Source organism: Lycorma delicatula, chromosome 3 (assembly GCF_047948215.1).
Source record: "Lycorma delicatula isolate Av1 chromosome 3, ASM4794821v1, whole genome shotgun sequence".
NCBI classification, from domain to species: Eukaryota; Metazoa; Arthropoda; class Insecta; order Hemiptera; family Fulgoridae; genus Lycorma; species Lycorma delicatula.
In genome coordinates, this window is record NC_134457.1 from 53142595 (window position 1) to 53162877 (window position 20283).

The 20283-nt window shown below is 28.2% G+C and overlaps 1 protein-coding gene across 1 annotated transcript in view; it reads right to left on the reverse strand.

Moving 5' to 3' along the window:
• Positions 1-20283, reverse strand: part of Ptp36E (protein tyrosine phosphatase 36E) — a 489476-nt gene that overhangs the window by 36940 nt on the left and 432253 nt on the right. The window contains exons 3-5 of the mRNA XM_075359821.1: positions 11003-11090; positions 3932-4008; positions 2164-2298 (exon numbers count right to left, since the gene is read on the reverse strand). Coding sequence (XP_075215936.1) covers positions 2164-2298; positions 3932-4008; positions 11003-11090 — 300 coding nt within the window. The remainder of the gene's footprint in view (positions 1-2163; positions 2299-3931; positions 4009-11002; positions 11091-20283) is intronic.

The window sequence follows — 20283 nt, forward strand, 5'->3', positions numbered from 1 at the left end:
AATTTTAAAAAGATCAAGATTAAAAAGTAACACTTTCTTTACTATTTTGAATTGGAAATGAACTGTTCATAATTAGGAGAAAAAACCTGATTCCTTATGCATATTCATATTTTTCTGATTTTAAAACTAAGGAAATAATTAATAACATTTTTAAATTATACAAAAACAAAATTTATCATTTTTAAAATGGAAATAATCAGATAACTAATAATATTAAATAATGCAGTATCAAATTATAGAATACTTGGTTTACATGAATGAGGATCTATAAAAAGAAGAACAAGAGTGATTTGAGAAATCCATAAAGAACTGTCATTATATATACAAAAAAAAGAAAGAAAACTGGCACTCTTTTAAGTGGAACAGTAAACACTGAATGGCAGTAGTGAGATTCATAGTAGGGCAGTTTCAGTTTAGTGCCCTAAAATGAAGTAAACTTGACCAGATTATTCAAACAGTTGGTGTGCATACACACTCTGGACTAACAGTTTGAACTAGGCCACCGTGTCACTATTTATGATCCACTTTAATTTTACGACATACCTAATGAAAAACTCTTAAAGTTTGGAATTAACAAAAAGAATATTCTGCAACTGCAAATAAGAAAACCCCATTTTAATTCCCAAATATTAAGAATTATACACACAAATACACATAACACAAATGTACTAAACTGTTAATTATTATAACATTTTCATAAATGACAAACTGAATCAATTTTAATAAGTGTAACAGTTTCAAAATTTATGATTACCAAATTTGGTTTAATTTGTTGCTTTTTAAAAATGTTAGTTTTAAAAAATATTGTATTTTATTTTATAGTTTTTATACTTTAAAGAACTTCAAGTTATCTGTTAGAGCTTTTTCTGGTCAATGGAAGTGCTTGATCAATGACTGTCAAATTACTTCCCTAGGACATACTCTTCAGCATTATTACTGTGCTTGGTGATATGATATATTGGAAGGGCATTCATTAAGATATTAATCTGAAAGATGAAAAAAGATGAAAGAATTTTGACCAAACTCTGTCAGATTACTTTTACACACAGGGCTTTGATGCCATTAAATTTTCAACTTAATAGATCAAAGAGTGAGACCGTAGAACAAGGTCACTCTCAGCATCTCAAGATTTTGCCTAATTAAGGTTTTATTTTTCTTAGGCAAATTTGTTAATTAAAAAATATTTCCATAAAAAATGTTGCAAAATTGCACCCCCACCTCAAAAAATGCTCTAAATAAAACTAGTGGCTAAGTGGGTATACTGTGTTATTAGTATCTCCTCTCACAACAAGGAGTGATAGTGCAGCACTGATGTACAGCAGCTATAGTCATCTGCTATGTTGTGACATCATAAGTGATCGGTAGAATTAAATGAATAATATTTAAAGTGGCTGCTAGTACCACCACACGCGTGATGGGAAAGTCCTGTATCTGTACTGTCAGCTTTTTTATTTCTTTTAAAATAATTTTCAACATACAGGCACACACCAATATGTAAAGCATATCAATAAACAAATTGCTGCGCACCAATATGCTGAACAATGCTTTGGTCTTCAATTTAGTGAAAAAGAAGTCCATTAAAATGAATGATACATTGAAATTTCCTTATAATGTCAAATTCTAAATATCTTACTACAAAACAAACCAATGGTGAATTTTCTAAAATTTAATTGTTTATGACAGGAAATTACTGCTGTTGTACCTATACTATTCAGGATATCAAAATAAAAACCGCAGCAGATCACAACTAGACAAAACCAGCTAAATTCAGGCTTGAGAACTGATGAATAATAAATATAAATTAATGATGTGTGAAATTCCACTATGCTGCTTATATTGGCAAAGTTTAGTATGGAATAAGCTCCTGCTTCAACAGAAACACATCACTTTTACATGATCACTACTGACTGACATATCTCTTATCACCAAGGTGTTGCTGTTCAACAGGCTCTTTCTTATTACAAACATTATGATGGAAGATAATTCCTTATTTAAGTGACTGCATTTAAGTAGACTGCAAACATTTCAGGATATAACCTGCACCTCAACTGATTTAGTGCAAATCTATTCTCACATTATGTTGGATACTACATCAAAGAATTGATGTAGTATCCCACATCAGAGTAATAAAATCAAAGTAAAGAATTAGCTTCATTGATTTACCTTAATAAAATCAAAAGTTTTAGTGAGCATAACAATACAACTAGCATGTTCTTGCCAAATCATTCTCCAGAAGTCATTTACCGTATTCTCTGTTGGTCCCTGAGCTACAATATATGCATTAGGTTTCAAAAGACTCTGAAATTAAGCAAGAAGAGTACAATTAAATAATAATTTACAAAAAACAATATTTTATCATAAAATACTACTGGTTTCATTCATAATGATGTTAATCATCTTGCAAATATTATATTTCAATGTTGAATTTGATTTCTATAGGAGACAGAATTTGTTTTGGAAAAGATGCAGTCTTGAAAGGCTTGGAACCTCCATAAATAATAGCATCAGGAGCTGCTCATCCTGATCTGAGTAATGTTTTCTGGATGAATGCACAATAGTAGAAAAAATTCCAAAAGAACTATCCTGCTTAACAGAATTCCAGTAAAAAGCAATAGTTCTGATAAGTTAATATGTCATTAATATAATCTTCATTACTATTTTTATAAACAAATAATAATGAATATACAACCACTGTAGTTGCTTTGCTTACAGATATGGTAAATAAATATGTAAGTTCTTCTATATATATATATATATATATATTTCTGTAAAACCCATTCTGGTACTTTGGTTCTCAAACTTCCACCAACACATATCTTTTTGAATATATTTTTACATGCCATTTCCTGATTAAAGATTTCTAATATTGTCTCCAATTGTCAACAAATTTTTGTTTAACAATGGAACAAATTCTTCTCTTATACATATATTTATGTACCTACTCCTTAGTATACTTCCTAAAAACTTTATTTCAACAACATAAGTTGTATCTACTGTTATTTTGCTTTAAAATCATCCAAATTATCCTTGTGTACAAAGTATGCATACAATACAACCAAGGTATTAAAAAATTTAACCTTGCAACTATTCCTACTTTATCTTTAAAGTGTGTGTATAGTTTTTCAGATATTGTAGAATTCAATGTCTTCCCCTTTTCAAGCTTCTTCTAAATGTCTTTCTTTTTTCCATATGAGATATCATATCTTAGGATTTTTTTGAGCATAGTGATGAAAAATCATAATTTTGGCTTTAAAGAAAACTTTTCTATACATGAAAAGTGCCTTTGTCTTTGTTCTTCATTATATTAAATCAAATAAGTAATGTTACTGGAACCACTGTCATAATTTATTTATTTATTTAATATAATCACCTTATGCTACTTTCCTTCGATTTGACATGTGATTGTAATGTTAACTGCTTATAATAATTAATTAAATACCAAATCCTCATAAAATTGTATTACTGAATGAAATAAAATCTTTTATACGTACAATAAACATATAATTAATAAATATTAAAAATAATCACAGAAGCACAATATTATTGTCTAATCATTTACTCATTAAAAAATCATTTGTAAATTTTCAAAATTGGCACTATTACAAATTGTGACTTTTTAAATTCTAAAGCTTCACCTCGTAATGAGTTGATTAAAATGAATAAGTTATGATGAAAAAATCTCTACTGAAGAGCAATTAAGTAGGAAAAATAAACAGGTTACTAATACACTAATACACAGTGAAAGTTAAATCATTAACTTATTTATCTCACTACCACAAAATACTATGTAATTTAAAATGACGGTAATTTTATTGTGAGTAAACTAAAGATTAATATTAATTTTTAGTTTACTCACAATAAGTGTAAACTAAAAATTAATATTAAGTTTTACTTAATATAGTTTTGTAATAAACAAATTTATTTTTCTTACATCAACATAAGAAGCATTAACATAATCAGAATCAGGGACGTCTTCTAAAGGTTCTAAAACTACTCGATTATAGTCATCTGCAACAAATAACATTTTTTTAATTGTTCAATACAAATTCAACTCAGTAAGGCCATCTAACATAAAGAAAAAAAATACCAAAACACTGTTTTAAAGGTTAGTAAAGCACGTGTACAGATACATTTTATATCCCATATAGAACTCATAACCATGAAATAAGCTGATAAGTCAAATAAATAATTAAAAAAACTGCAAAACAAAACAATACATTTTTATTCATGAAGTTGACAAATTATTCTCTAAACTTGCCAACAAATACAAATGTTAGGTAGAAAAGATTAATAAATATCTATCATACACATTGAAAAACCTTGAAACAGCAAAAAACAGCACAATGCATTTAGATATTATATAAAACAACTTTAAAATTCATTCTGCTAAAAAAAGTATAAAAATTAAATACAACTAGTTAAATCGAGTAAAAATTAAGCAACATTCATCAGATTGACGCATTAAATAATGAAATTCTAGATTATATTTACAAACCTTTCTCTGGGTCTGACCAAAAAATTGCAAACCACAATCAAAGGCATGAATTAACAAATTAAATCACGTTATACTCAACATACAAAAATATTTTCTAAACCGAATTCATCCTGAAGCACACCTACCCTTCAATCCACTGTTCAAAAACATCAAAACCCAACATTCCTATACACCTGTAACCTATTTTCAAAATTCCCTTGTCACAAACCTAGGTGAAAAAAGTTCATCAAACAGAAAGTAAACACAAATATTGACATATATAAAAGAAATACAAGATATCATGAATAAAATTTAAAAAATCAATATACCATATAAATCAACAAAAATATTGTTCAACATTACAAACTACACACTCACATTCCACAAACAGAAACATTCTCCATTCTGAAAAACAACTAAAACACAACACATAAACACAAGAACATATCAAAGAAATTTAAACATGGCCAAAATTACTTAAACAAACATGACACACAGAAATTTTACACATTATTACAACAAATTACACAAAATATATATATATATGGTCTCAAATATATAATATATGGTCTCTTACAGTTACCTTACTTCTTGCATCCAAACAGAAATCTTTTTAAAACAAAGCAACAAACATGCTCACAAAATAATATATTGGCCACCACAAAAAAATAACATAATTACATAAAATATATAATTTCTCATTCGTAACACTTAAACCACCCAACCTCACAAATACTGAGTTCTTTAAATATTAGTACAGACTATTCAAGACATACATCAGCTGAAGACCACTTAGAACTCAACAAAAACAAACATAACAGCACATTCATTGATTCACTTTTATACAAAGAAATGAAAAACAAAAGTTAAAAAAAATAATAATAAACCACATTAACATAATAAGCAAAGACTCAGAAAAAATAGTTCATGAATTAAAAAAAAAATTGATAAAATGTACCTTTCAGAACAATAAACAAAACAAGCCAAACAGTTATACACAGGGCAATCATGATTGTACAATACCATCTCATAGACATAAGTCACACATCCATACACTAAAAAATGATCATAATTTAACATACTTGAACAATGTGAAATATATATACACAAAATTACCATTACGTATTAATAATTTAATATATAAAAATAATGCAACAATCACATGAAGTGATCTGCAATGACTACTTCAGATGAAGTCACTTAAAATACATATCTGAAATCATACATAGCTGAAATCTTCATATATATTCTATAAGTATAATATCAATACTATAATTTAAGTTTTAGTGATACACACACCATATTGTGTGTGTGTGTGTGTATATGTGTGTTTCTAAACATAGGTGTTTAAAAACACAGTGTATATTTATATATATATATATACCAGGTGGGCCATTTAAATTGAGACAGATCTATAAACACATAAAAAACTACACATTTTAGGAAATATGTTTTCTTTTAAAGTTTTTCCATTTCAAGGGGTAAATACATTCACAACTTATGTTGTCCTTGACAAGGTCAAATAATGGTCATTTCAAGGTCAATTTAATTTTTTTAAATAAGAATCTATATTTTTTATTGCAGAATCGAATTCTTTGCAAAAAAAACTAAAATCTCATTTCTGACTTTTTTTAGGACTAGCCCATCTGATGAGTTATATCCAGCTGCTGTTAAATTTTAAATAAAAGAAAATTAAATTTTAAATAAAAAAAAAAAAAACAATTGATGCTAACAATAATGAAGAAGAAGAAATAGAAGTTGAGCATGAAACTACAGCAAACTTTTAAAAATATCCTAAAAGTGAAGTACAAGTTGCAAGTGACATTTTTGTAAGTGAACTTATCAGTGTGTTCAATTAATTTTTTTATTACGTTTTTACTCGCCCACTATTAATAAATATTAAATTAATTACTTTTTATTTATTAGAAATTATGGAACGATTTACAATTATAGAAAAAAGTGAGGTCATTTTTCTTTACAAGGAATGTCAACGAAACGTTGATCTGACGGTAGCTTTGTATTCTCTACGATTCCCTGGTAGAAATATTCCAAGTCATGCTTCTGTGTGCAGAATTGTAAAATAGTATAGTGATGCTGGAAGTGTGGAGGCCAAAAAACAGGAACCGGCAAAATACTGTGACAGCAGAAAACGATGAAATAGCAGTGGTTGTGGCAGTCGTAGATCCTCATGTTAGTACAAGAAGAATTTTGTGTGACTCCAAGATATCAAAAACCATATTTCACTGCATCACGAATTGCATGGCAACATTGAATTATTAAGAGTAGCATTTTGTTGATGGGCATGGGAAAAGTACAGGTAGATCAGAATTTTTTTCTTAATGTTCTATCTTCTGATGAATCAGGTTTTACTAATCATGGAGCAGTAAACAGATTCCCTAAGCAGTGGCTAAGGGAAGCAGAACATCAACGTACGTGGACTGTCAATTTTTCATGCAGAATCATATGCTTACATTAATCGAACTGAATTCTTTCTATGGAAATTTGAATGGAGAGAAATACGCTGATTTTCTAGAAAATCAGTTGCCTTTACTGCTTGATGAACAGTACCCTTGGAGAAGAGAAGAAAGATGTGGTTTCATCATGATGGCTGTCCTGCACATTATTAAATTATCACCACAGTAATTTTGTACCGCGAATACAATGATCATTGGATTGGTTGAGCTGGTCCAGTTCATTGGCCTGCTCATTCCCCCAACATTACTTCAGTAGACTCTTTTTTATGGAGTTACCATAAATTAAAGGTTTACCTAGAAGTATCAACTGCCCCTGAAAACATGAAAGACCATATAAGAAACAGTATTTCAAGAGAGAAACTCCATTAAATGTTCATGGGTTGTTCTTAAAATGTATTGAAAAATGCATAGAAGTGGACATAGAAGGTGTCCTTCTATGCATAGAAGTGCATAGAAGGACATCCACTTCGAACATTTGTTGCTGTAATTTGTGTTTGAGTAAGTTTTTCTAATTATTTTAAATAAACAGCATTAAAAAAAAATTTAAACATCAATAATTCATTAAACCAACTATTTACATAGAGTTGACATAACTTAACTGAACAAAAGCATGCAACACATGTAGGCCTGTACCATACCATTATGTACTATTTGATTAAAAAATGGATTAAAACGTAAATAGATTTTATTTAGGTTAATTCTTTAATTGATTGTTTTTTATTTAAAATTTAATTTTCTTTTATTTAAAATTTAACTTCAGCTGGATGTCAATGACATCCTCACCTGGGCCAGACCTAATGAAACTAAAAACACCAATTTGTAGGTTTAAAGCGTTTTTGAAGATTAATAACTAAAAAGCTATCAATTTTAGAAAAAAAAGTCAGAAATGAAATTTTAATTTTTTTTGCAACTAATTCAATTCTGCAATAAAAAATATAGATTACTATTTAAAAATATTAAACTGACCTAGAAATTAACTTTATTTGACCTTATCAAGGACAACATAGGTTGTGAATGTATGTCACCCTTGAAATGGAAAAACTTTAAAAGAAAACATTTTTTCCTAAAAGTGTAGTTTTTAGATATAGATGTCTCAATTTAAATGGACCACCTGGTTTTTTATATATATATATATATTTACATCTAGAAGAGAGTTTTCTCTTGTAATTTCGTTTAATTAATTACAACTGGTTTATCCTTATTATTCCACACACACACACACACACACAATCATTTAATTGGTTACTTACAGAGACTTACAGAGTCTCAAAGTCATAATTGACAAATACATAAGCTTTTGTTTATTTCTCTGAGTTTTCAACAAACTAACATTCTATAAACTGATAAAATAAGATTATTTTCATTAAACAGAAAGTAGCAGCACATTTTTCTAATCTTTAAATGGGTTGATTGTGTTTCTTTTTTTCAAATAGAAATTAAGATTAAAAGTCAAAAAATACCAATATAAATAAATAAAAATTTTAATTTTTCTAAGCATAACTGAAATGTTTTTCTAGATTCAAAGCTTATTATCTATCGTAAGTCTAATATTCAAAAACCTTTATTCAACAGTGTAATTAAAAAAGAAATATAGGATGTTAAACAAGAATAAAGAATGAGCCATAGAAGCAATTACCTTGAGTTTCTCCTCACTTGATCTGATCAGTTATTTTTACTGAGAAATTTCTATTTGTTAATGGTCTTTCTTTCTTTTTCCTGTTTAGCCTCCGGTAATTACCGTTCAGATAATACTTCAGAGGATGAATGAGGATGATATGTGTGAGTGTAAATAAAGTGTAGTCTTGTACAGTCTCAGTTTGACCATTCCTGAGATGTGTGGTTTTAATTGAAACCCAACTACCAAAGAGCACCGGTATCTACGATCTAGTATTCAATATTTGTTAATGGTCTGCATTTTTCATATAATTAGTTTTTAATGCTGAAGCAGGGCCATTATTTTATCAATGTGCTTAATTGATGATGATTGGGTAGTGGGTAGGCAGTTAACAGTTACAGCATTTTTTACTATTTCATGCTAGATAATGTGGTGATTGCAAACCAATAAGTTGCAATGGGGTAATTATCCAAAATGATGCTTATAAGAGGGTTTGAAAAAAGGCTATTGGTTTAAACCGATTGTAATAATTCTATTTTATGTAACTGATACTTGCTCCAAAAGAAAAAGAAACAACTGTTCTAAATGAATAGTTTTTTATTTAAATTTTATTCCACAAATATATTTATGGAATTTTATCCATAGATTATATCTTCAATAACAGTATGTTTACTGAAGTGTAATATAAAACTTAAATAAGCAAAAAATTAACTTACAAGTTTCTTGTATGTAGTAGCAAGCTTTTATTAAATATTTAAAGTAATTGTCAAAGGGAAGAAAGAGGTACAACTATAATCAAATTTTCTATATGTATTCTTTTCAACTAATTCACGAATGTACCTTTCTAAAAATAATAATGATTTCTTATTTAAACTTTTGCTTAATTCATATATCTTTGAAAGTAAAAATTATAGGTATGTGTAGCTTATCCTTTCAGGAAATTAAAAAAAATTTTCTTGATTTTTTTTAAAAAATTTTTCTAAACATCATAGTCTACTTTATTAAGTTCAGTAAGCTGAACAAGATGAAAAAAACTATCATGAATCATGATTTAATCTTTGTTATGAACTGAAAATGTATTTCTATCTATGTAAAAAATCAAGTTTCTAGAAATTTTATCTTAAAATTAAAGTTTGTGTCTTTCTCACCTATACTTGTATCTTAATACTTCATATATTTAGTATAATCTAACTCAATGATCAATATATGCATATTCTCCTTCATCATCAACATGAGAAGCTAGAAGGCTCTTGATTTTAAGAATTAAATTTTGTCTACCCTTTTCTTTAGCTACATCTACTTTCTTTGCAAAGTTTTATGCCAATATTTCAACTTTTTGTACCCAGTTTTCATCCATCTTCTGTAAACACTCAGCAATTCTGTCTTCTTTAATAGCATTCACTCACTATTAAACCCTAGTTGATTAACAATTTTACTTTCCCAAAAACTCCTTCATTAAATGTTATAATAGTACTATGAATACTTGTTGAAGTTTTCTGAACTGCAAAAAAATTTCCTTAGGCAATTAAGACTACCACACAAGTATAATAATGCAGCTCTTATTGTGGTCTGTAAATTAACCAAAGAATGCTGTCATCACCAGTCTCCATGGGAGAGTAAAATACTCTGATACTATCTTTACAATGGTAGATTGGCTTTTAGTATATAATTTTATTTTCAATAGTTTTAAAACTAAATTTGTAATCAATTCAAAATAAACTGTGACTACACATAGCTACTCCACTTTACTGTCTGGAATTTTCCAAATGAAACATCCTTTCTTTTTTAATTCGAAGAAATGAGAATGATTTTATTTTTTGTAGAATGAAAATAATTTTTCTAATTCACTTTTCATGTTAGATGAAAATAACAAAGCTTTAAAGCTGTTCTGGAGAATGTCATAAATTTAAATTCAATTATTACAGTGGTAAACAGATAGTGCTCAATCACAGACCTACTTCTAAACTGAAAAGAGATTCTAAAACATCTGTGTTTTTGAATTCATATACATTACTTTTATGATAAGAAGAAAATCTAATATTAAATAATTAAGTTTTCTTTTGAAAAACAGATTTTGTCAATCATCTAACACCAGTATGGTTACTATTATCTTAAAAAAATAATACAATTTATAAATAAAATGGTGTGATGGACGTATGAAATAAATCATTACAACCAGCCACAATATTAATATATAATGTATCAAAAAATAACTAAACTAGATAATAATGTATTTTTAGGAAATGAAATAAAATATTATAGCATATCACTATGTCTGTCATAACTAAAGTGATTATAGGTGGCCTGATAAAAGACCATATCACATTACATAATGACTTGTTTTACTCAAAAGACAAATTTCCAAACTAGGCAATATCAATATCATAATAAGCAGATTAATATATAAAAATAATTAAAAACAATATTGAAGAAACTCACAAGGAATGCACTTAGGGTTTTGATTTTTTTCTTTGTTGTCCGTTTTCATTGCATATCTGCAGGCATGTGTTTCAACTTTGATTGCAGTCTGAAAGAATATATAAATAATTAAAATAAATGACATAATTAAAACAAATGATATAAATTTTTTACTACTTTACATAATGGGTTATTTTCTTTATCATTATTACAAATGTACAATAATATCACGTAAAGAGCAATTATGGCATGAAATCAAGATGTAGTTCCCATATTAAACAACTTGGCTTTAAAAGCGTCAAGAGTTTATTGGCACAATAAGACAAAGATATTTTTGGTGGAGTTCAATTGGTTCTGCTAACATTAATAAATTTTAAAAAGATTGCACAACAAATATCTGGTTGTTAAATAAATAAATATTTTATTCTTATTGGCAAACTGTATAGGGCAATTCAGGAGTGGATAGGTTATGGTAGTCCATTCATAAAAAAAGAACAGTTCCAACATTTACCTGGATGATTCAAGGGAAACTGTTGTAAAACACCATAAACAGATCAAGTCTTGAATCCAAAATATATTAATTATAAAATAAAAATAGAAGTGTTTAAATCCATATTAATATTTTAAAATATTTAAAAAAACATGAAAAAAGTAGTAAATATGTGAAAACACTAAATAGATAAGATACATTACAAAATAAATAATAATTCAAAAGGTATAAATGAAAGTGATTTTAGCACATATTTACATATATGTTACACAGAAATACCAAAAATACTCAGATTTTTTCTTTTCAATTTTTTAAAATTAAAATTAGTTAAATATGCTTCAACAGAGTAATAGTATATCTGCAAAAGAATGTCTTAATTTTATTTTAAATAAATTTTTGGAAAGCTTTTTTAAAAGAGTTGGTAATTTATTAAAATTGGCAGTAGAAACATACAAGATGCTTTCTCATAAATTAAAATATTTTGTTGAATAATATATAAAGACTTATGTTGTCTGATCTGACAGAAATAGCTCTATTTCTATCTCAAACTCAACTTCCTTAGAGTCAGTGGCTCCAGGCTTTAAAAAATAATTGCTGCAAAGCCAAAAAATTGGACTCAGATTAAGTTTGGGATTACAGATGTTAAAAATTAAAGTATCAGTAGAAGAAAGAATCAGATAAAAGAGAAGATTGGGGGCAAATTGTGGAGAAGATCGAGATCCACAATAGTTAATATCATCAGATAAGTAAGTATATACATATTTTAACAAATTAAAAATTAATCTTTACCTATACTTAATGATATAGTTAGTCTTAGTTGATGATTAATTTAACTGTACTGTATAACTATATTCAGTAATATTTAAACATCTCCTGAACAATCCAGCATGATGACATATCTAAATATAACATGATATTTATTTCATTAGTAAATAGTGTTAGATGTGCTGTATACTCTACAGGTGGTCAGAGTTTTAACATAAAGTCTAAGTTTCATAAATGTAAAATCATTGTGGAACCATAACTTATGAGACAGAATAAATATATTATATAATATTAAAAAAAAACTTGTAGCATTATATGCAGAGCAATCTGATCATTTCATACTACAGTGCAAGACAAATACATTATGTTTCAGTAATTCTCACATAAGTATCTTCCATCTGCCTCTCTTTAATAATGTCTAAGTACAGTGCATTTATACCAGTTTTATTTAAGTTTATTAGAGAAATTTGACATAAACAAATTACAGCGACTGAATCTTATAAAATAATATCCAAAAAATATCTGAATAGAGAAAATACACTGAAAAGAATTTTATGCAGAGACACAAATACGCTTGTTTGAGGATTTTCTTAAAAAAAAAAAATTTCTTAATTATACAAATGAAAATAGTTTAAATATGAATTTTATTTATTGAAATAACTGTGACTTTTGACAATAACAACAATAATTTGATGAAAAACATTTTACAACAACTCATTTAACACAAAGGAATTTTTACACGGGAATCAATCTAACCGAAAATTCAGCTGAGCTTTTCCTAGAAAAAAAGATTATTTTGAAGTTAGAACTGGTCCAAGGTTTCCCAAATGTTTAAAGCATGACTCTCTTAACCTTGATGCAGTCACCCATCTCTAACTAACTGATCCACAAATAAGCAACTGACTGGATATAGGATACAGCAAAATCTATGAACATTCACTTCAAAATTTAAGAATAAAGGTCTGGCCTGTGGGGACACAAGTCTATTTTCAACAAGTTACATGACCAGACAAAAGAGTAGAGCCTTATATGAAGTTCTGAAAATACATTATTTTTTTACCCTGTATGATAACAGCCACCAATAACTTCAAGAGTCCAAATGTCAATTGGCTGATACAATGTGTTTTGAAGTTATTAATAATTTGACACCAGTTAGATCTAACAACTTCCTGAGGAAAAAAATTTGTGATCAATGTTTTTACATATATCAACATCTAGACATATACACCAACCGCATGCTCCTAAAATTCAGGCTTCTGCCCAGGCTTGGTTTCGGATTGAACTCCATTTTCAAATATAGATGTAAAAAATTCATTGATTGCAACAAATGACAACATTCCATCTAACAGGAATAATCGGATTTACAGTCTGCCATTGAAAAAGGGATACAGAAAACAGTAAATGAACTTCATTAGGTTTCCTGAAGGAGGTATTTTTATAAAGTATTATGAAGTTTAAAAGTATAATTTTAAATCTACATTTCAAATTATTCTCTCACCGCATACTTAAACATCATTCAAAATGTAATGGACTCACTTGCAAGACAACCATAATTTTTTTTTTTTAAGTAAATAAAGGAGTTGTATAAAAACAAGATAATTATTACACAGAAAAAAATGCTATAAATAATTATTATTAGCATTAATTACCACATAATTTAAAATAATAAAATGATCATGATAAAATCTAATAATGGTATCATTTTGTAGATACTGTTTTGAGAACCACATAGGGTTGATAGCAGAAAAATAGTCATAGCAAGTAATAGAAGTAGTATTATTTGTTAGATACTCAGTAGTAATCTAATAAGTAGACTCAGTACAATTAGGGATAGAGGACAAAAAGTGAAATTTTCTATATGAAAAAATTATACTTATAGAATTTTCAATATAGAAAGAAAATTAATCTAATAAATAGTACGATTAAGGTATATCAGTGTTTTCAAATGTGTTTATAGTACTTCAAACTACTTCACAAACTCACAAACTGAGTAGGGGGTTAGAGAAAACTTTTTATACTTGGTTGGGATTATCTAAAATGATAAAAGTTTACATTTTTACTTGTATCACAAATACTCATCATATTATGTTTCATAAGTATCGTTTATTAGTTAGTCAATATTTATTATTATGAGAATTTCTTCATTTTTCAATTTTTCCCCACATATTTATTTACTATTTTATATAGTTTTTCTTCAGTAACTATTGGTGATGATTGGTTAACCAAAATGCCATCTAGTTTCGGATTTCTAGTAAAAAATTTTGAGCATTATCTTGTTTTATAATTTTTATATTACCATTAATTATTTTGTGAACAAAATGAAATTAATGTTTACTCTGTTCTGTTAATGCAGGTAATATTTAATTATTTAAATGGGTAAATATTTAATTACTGGTCAAGTAGATGAGTATGATGATTATAAAATTAGATCATTTTAACATTAGAATAAATATTAGATAATATCAAGTTAACTAGCAATAAATTAGTCTTACGTTACACCCTAAAGTAGTAAAAAACAGTTAGTCATATGAAAGCAGCAGCAGTGCACGCACTGGTCATGTGTATATAACATAAGCAAGTGTTTATTTTTGTAAGGGGGAATAGCTGATAACTATTTACAGTTTTAGATGTATGATAATTTTCTAGCCATTTACTACTGAATGAAATGCTTGATGTTTACCGAAGGACTTTATTTATTTATTTACAGAAAGCAACAGGTAATACTAGATTTTTTGTTTCAGTATCATTAATTTAAAAAAATAATAATAACAAAAGTAAGGAAAAATAGATAAGAAAAATTTTTTTTAAATTATTCATTGTTACAAGATGAAAAAAGAAAAGGCATTAATACTTTACAAAAGTGAACAATATGCCACACCAAAAGGAACTGGAAAATAGTTAATATGTATGTTGCTATACTATAATGACAAAAGAAGTAAAAAAATAAAAATAAATAAATAAAAGAAAAATATATAAAAGAAATTTAAGATTAAAAAAGATGTTGATCATTTAGAATTTTCTACTAAAATGAAAGAATGTTTTATGTTTATAACTAATATATTTGACAATACAAAGCAGACCATTTTTTACCTCATTATTTATTCAAATTAAAATAAATAGCTTTATTTTTCACTTGTACCTGTAAAAGAACTTTGATTCTTGTAACAAATCACGGACCAAGATAGCGTTTTAGAAGTAAATTTTCACTAAACTTTAAATACTGAGTGTCCCATTTAAAACGCAACCCACTAATCAGCCTTTACAGACCAACTCCTCTACGTTTTACTGAAATGGAGTCGTCCAACAAGTGGACATTGCGCCCAAGCAGTAGAATAATACTGATAGCCATAATAAAGCTAGCATAATGCTCAGTGCATTGTCAGAGACAAAATGTTTTACAAGAATAAGAATTTAGAAGCTATCAGTGGTTGCAGTACAAGAATGTTTTTTCCGTAAATACCGTGAAAAACCATCACCTAACAAGACATTTTTTTGAGGTTAGTGGCTAAATTTAGAAATACAGGTTCTGTTAACAACAAGAAACACAAAAAATCGATGACAGTGTTGAATGCAGATGAATGCAGACAGTCGCTGAAAACAAAGACCGATTAACTGCCTCGCCAAAAAAATCAATTAACCGCTTGTCAGCTGAAATTAATTTACAAAAATCAACCGTTTACTGGGCGACAAAATTAAGACGTAATTAAACTAAATTACGACCATATAGAATTCAAACAGTTTGTCAACTTCTTGGTCTAGACAATGAAAAACAGCTAGAATATCGTCATTGGATTCGTCGATTCTTGTGTAAGGGTATTCATGTTATGGACTCAATTTTTTCACAGACGAGGTGTAGTTTCATCTGGACTGCTACGCAAGCAGCCATAGCAGTAGGATGGGCGTATGGTGTGCGATATCACGAAAAAAATATTGTTGATCCTCTTTTCTTTGAGTGCACCATTACTGCAGAACAATATTAATTGCAATTCATTTCACTCTTGGAAGAGGAAGATCGATACTGCTGGTTCCATTATGATGGTGCAATAAATATCATACTATGCACATTCAACTTCTGATTTTGTTAACGAATTCGTTGATGATCGTGTTATTGGTCGTGGCTTATGACCACCAATATCTTCAGATTTGACCGCGCCAGATTTTTTTCTTTGGGGTTACCTCAAAGGAAAAGCCTACAGTAATAAACCACGAACATTTGAACAACTGATCAATATAGAACAAACTGTTTTAAATATCAACTCACAAATTCCGATAACAGTTGCAAGAAATACAATGAAAAGGGTGGAAACGTGTATTCATGAAGATGGCGGCCACTTGCAGCATTTAATCTACAATTTAAAGTATTGGAAATAAAATATTTAATTTAATAACTTACAAATGCCTTTTTTATCTAAATATGCCTACTGACATACGCCTAGATGGATTGCGTATTATATGGGACACACTGTCTGTACCATTTGTTGTTTAAGATGGGTTATAAAGTTTATAAGCATAAACAAAAATCATTCACTTAACCTGTTCATAAAATACTTCTTATTTATTTAGTAAAGTTTACAGTTTATAAATTTGCGGATTATAAAAAATTACGTTTTATTTCTTGAACTAAATTTTATTATAATTACTTAATAGTTAGATAAGCCCTTGTACAAAGTTTACAACCATTTTAGATGTTAGTTTTGTTACTGTTTTCACGTTAGTAGATTCACTGATTTAACTATTTCTTCAGAAACTATTTGAAACTATTTCTTCAGAAATAATTTCATGATTGTCCTCTTTGCCTTCTCGATTATTGAGTAAATGCTTTAGTATTTTAGAATCGTTCAAAACTCCATATTCTGGATAAGACTCATTCATTTTCATCCGACTTTCAATATGAATATCAAAATTGCTGACCGGCATTTCAACTTAGGCTTATCATTTAAAATAATAATTTATCACTTAACACTTTCAAATTTATTATCACACTTTTCAACAAACCAAAACTAATTTAACTTGAAAATATGTTAATTTTGACAACTCCCGGTACTTCAGAAAAATTAAAAACAAGCAATAATAAGCTAAAGGCTTTTTTTTTCCAGTCATTTGACTGGCTTGATGCAGCTCTCCAAGATTCCCTATCTAGGGCTAGTTGTTTCATTTCGGTATGCCCACTACATCCTACATCCCTAACAATTTGTTTTACATATTCCAAACGTTACCTGCCTACACAATTTTTTCCTTCTACTTGTCCCTCCAATATTAAAGCGACTATTCCAGGATGCCTTAATATGTGGTCTGTCCCTTCTTTTAGCTATATTTTTCCAAATGCTTCTTTCTTCATCTATTTGCCGCAACACCTCTTCATTTGTCAGTTTATCCACCCATCTGATTTTTAACATTCTCCTATAGCACCGCATTTCAAAAGCTTCTAATATTTTCTTCTCAGGTAAACCAATTGTCCAAGTTTCACTCCCATATAAAGCAACGCTTCAAACATATACTTTCAACAATCTTTTCCTGATATTTAAGTTAATTTTTTATGTAAATAAATTATATTTCTGACTGAAGGCTCGTTTCGCCTGTGCTATTCAGCATTTTATATCGCTCCTGCTTCATCCATCTTTAGTAATTCTACTTCCCAAATAACATAATTCCGCTACCTCCATAATCTTTTCTCCTCCTATTTTCATATTCAGCGGTCCATTTTTGTTATTTTTACTACATTTCATTACTTTCTTTTGTTCTTGTTTATTTTCATGCGGTAGTTCTTGTGTAGGACTTCATCCATGCCATTCATTGTTTCTTCTAAATCCCTTTTACTCTCAGCTAGAATTACTATATTATCAGCAAATGTAGCATCTTTTTCTTTTCACCTTGTACTGTTACTCTGATTATTACCTTGACTAACCTCTGATTATTACCTTGACTAACCTCTGATTATGCAGTCTATAATATTATCAACCCTTAATACGCAATACAATTTGGCAAATTCACCGAATTAATTTCGAAAAAGGTGAAATTTAAACAAGAACTGGAAAATTAATAATGCTTAATTTTAGTATGTTTCTTGTGGGTCGGTATTATTGTTTATTTTAAGTTTTCTATTTCTGTTATCATTTTCTTAGCATTGCTTTCATTTAAAGTTTAATAGGTCTACAAAAATATTCTGTCCCTACGAAAAGAAATCATTCTCAAGAAATCTGTGTCAATATAAACAAAAAGGAATGCAGAGAAATGTAGTAAATAGTCGTCTACCATTGATCTTAACCGAAGTGCTTAAATCTACGTACAAACATATTAAATGTACTCAATCGTTTTATAAAACTTCTTTCAAAATTTTGCTACATTAACATAAATTTTCAAATCTATATCCTTTAATTTTTACGGGAATGTTAAAACTGTATGTCGAATATCAGAACTATATCCTACTATACATCATTATGCTATAATAATCCGTCATTGAGTAATTAATTCGTCATATAATAATGCAATAATTGTTTGCCGTCATGGTTAAATATTGTTAACAATGACGGCAAACAAAACACAATTTTCAAACTGTACTTTTCCGTTTTGAAAATCTTTCATATAAGTTAACTGAAAGGGACGACAAAAGAAATATCCATTAAAGAATTAAAAATCATAAGTTTTTTGAACTGATACAGCCAAAAGCAATGCTTGAACATACAGTTAAAAATCAATGTTATTTTTTGTTTTTTATTTCCTTGTACGAAGTAAATAAAGAAAGTGTTGATCACGAAAAATTTCGGTTTTCAGATTTCAATGGAAATATTCATTTTGACCATTCCTGAATCCATTTTGACTAGTTTCGGCGTGACGTCTGTACGTATAACTCAAAAACGATTAGCCGTAAAATGTTGAAATTTTTTATTTAAGACTGTTGCAACATCTAAAAAGTCACAAAAGGGGAGGTATACACCTCCCCTTTTATGGAATGGACCAAAAATATCCTAAAAAGCCCAAAATTTAATTTGGATTTTTCTTAACTAAGGTAATAAGCCCTCATTGAGACCTTTTCAACGATATATCATAAGTGGTACTTATTTTCATTGGTTCCAAAGTTACAGACAAACAAAATTTTATTTAATGAAATATTTGGATCTTAGAAAGAGAAGGCACATCGGTTTGAATCCGACTTAATCTCCTTTTGTTAACTTTTTTTTTAATTGAGGTATATTGATTTATTAATAATTATTAACCTCTGATTGTAAAAAACGAAATATAATAAATAATAATAATAATTCAGTAACACTAAAAAAAAATTATGAAAAAAAATCAAAAGTTATTACAACTTTTCATTTAAAAAAAATGTGTATATGTTAGTAATTCCCAAACTGTGCGTCATGGCGCCCCGGAGAGCCGCGGCCTCCTCACAGGGGCGCCGCGAAATATTGTAAAATTTTCATAATTAATTGAACCAAGAGATCAATTTAATGTTAATAAAGTAAAAAAACAATAATTAAGATACGAATTTTATTCATTTTTATCTGTTACGAGTAGTAATTCTTTTACTTAGGGTAGGGCGCCATGAAAAAACTTTAATTGAAAAAGGGCGCCGCGACTCGGAAAAATTTGGGAACCACTGGTATATGTGATTTAATAGGTGTACAAGGAAGTCATGTGGTGTCCAAATCAGATTTGATTTTTTTAAATCGTTATGACAATGATTTGGAACCTATTCTTTTTTTTGAAATCTATAAAAGTGGTTAGCTATAAGCAAATTTTATATATACAAGTTTATATATATATATATATATATATATATATATGTGTGTGTGTGTGTGTGTGTGTAAAAAGAAAATTACTTTAAAAAAATTGTATTTAAACTATATATATATATATATATATATATATAATATATATATATATAGTTTAAATACATGTCTGTACATGTCTTAATTCATATGTATGTATATACACACATTACTTAAAACTGCGGAATTATGTCCTTAAATAATTGTATAATAAAAATTGGTAATTTGCTAAGTTTTAGAATACTGAAATTATTAATTAATTAAATAATATAATTAAC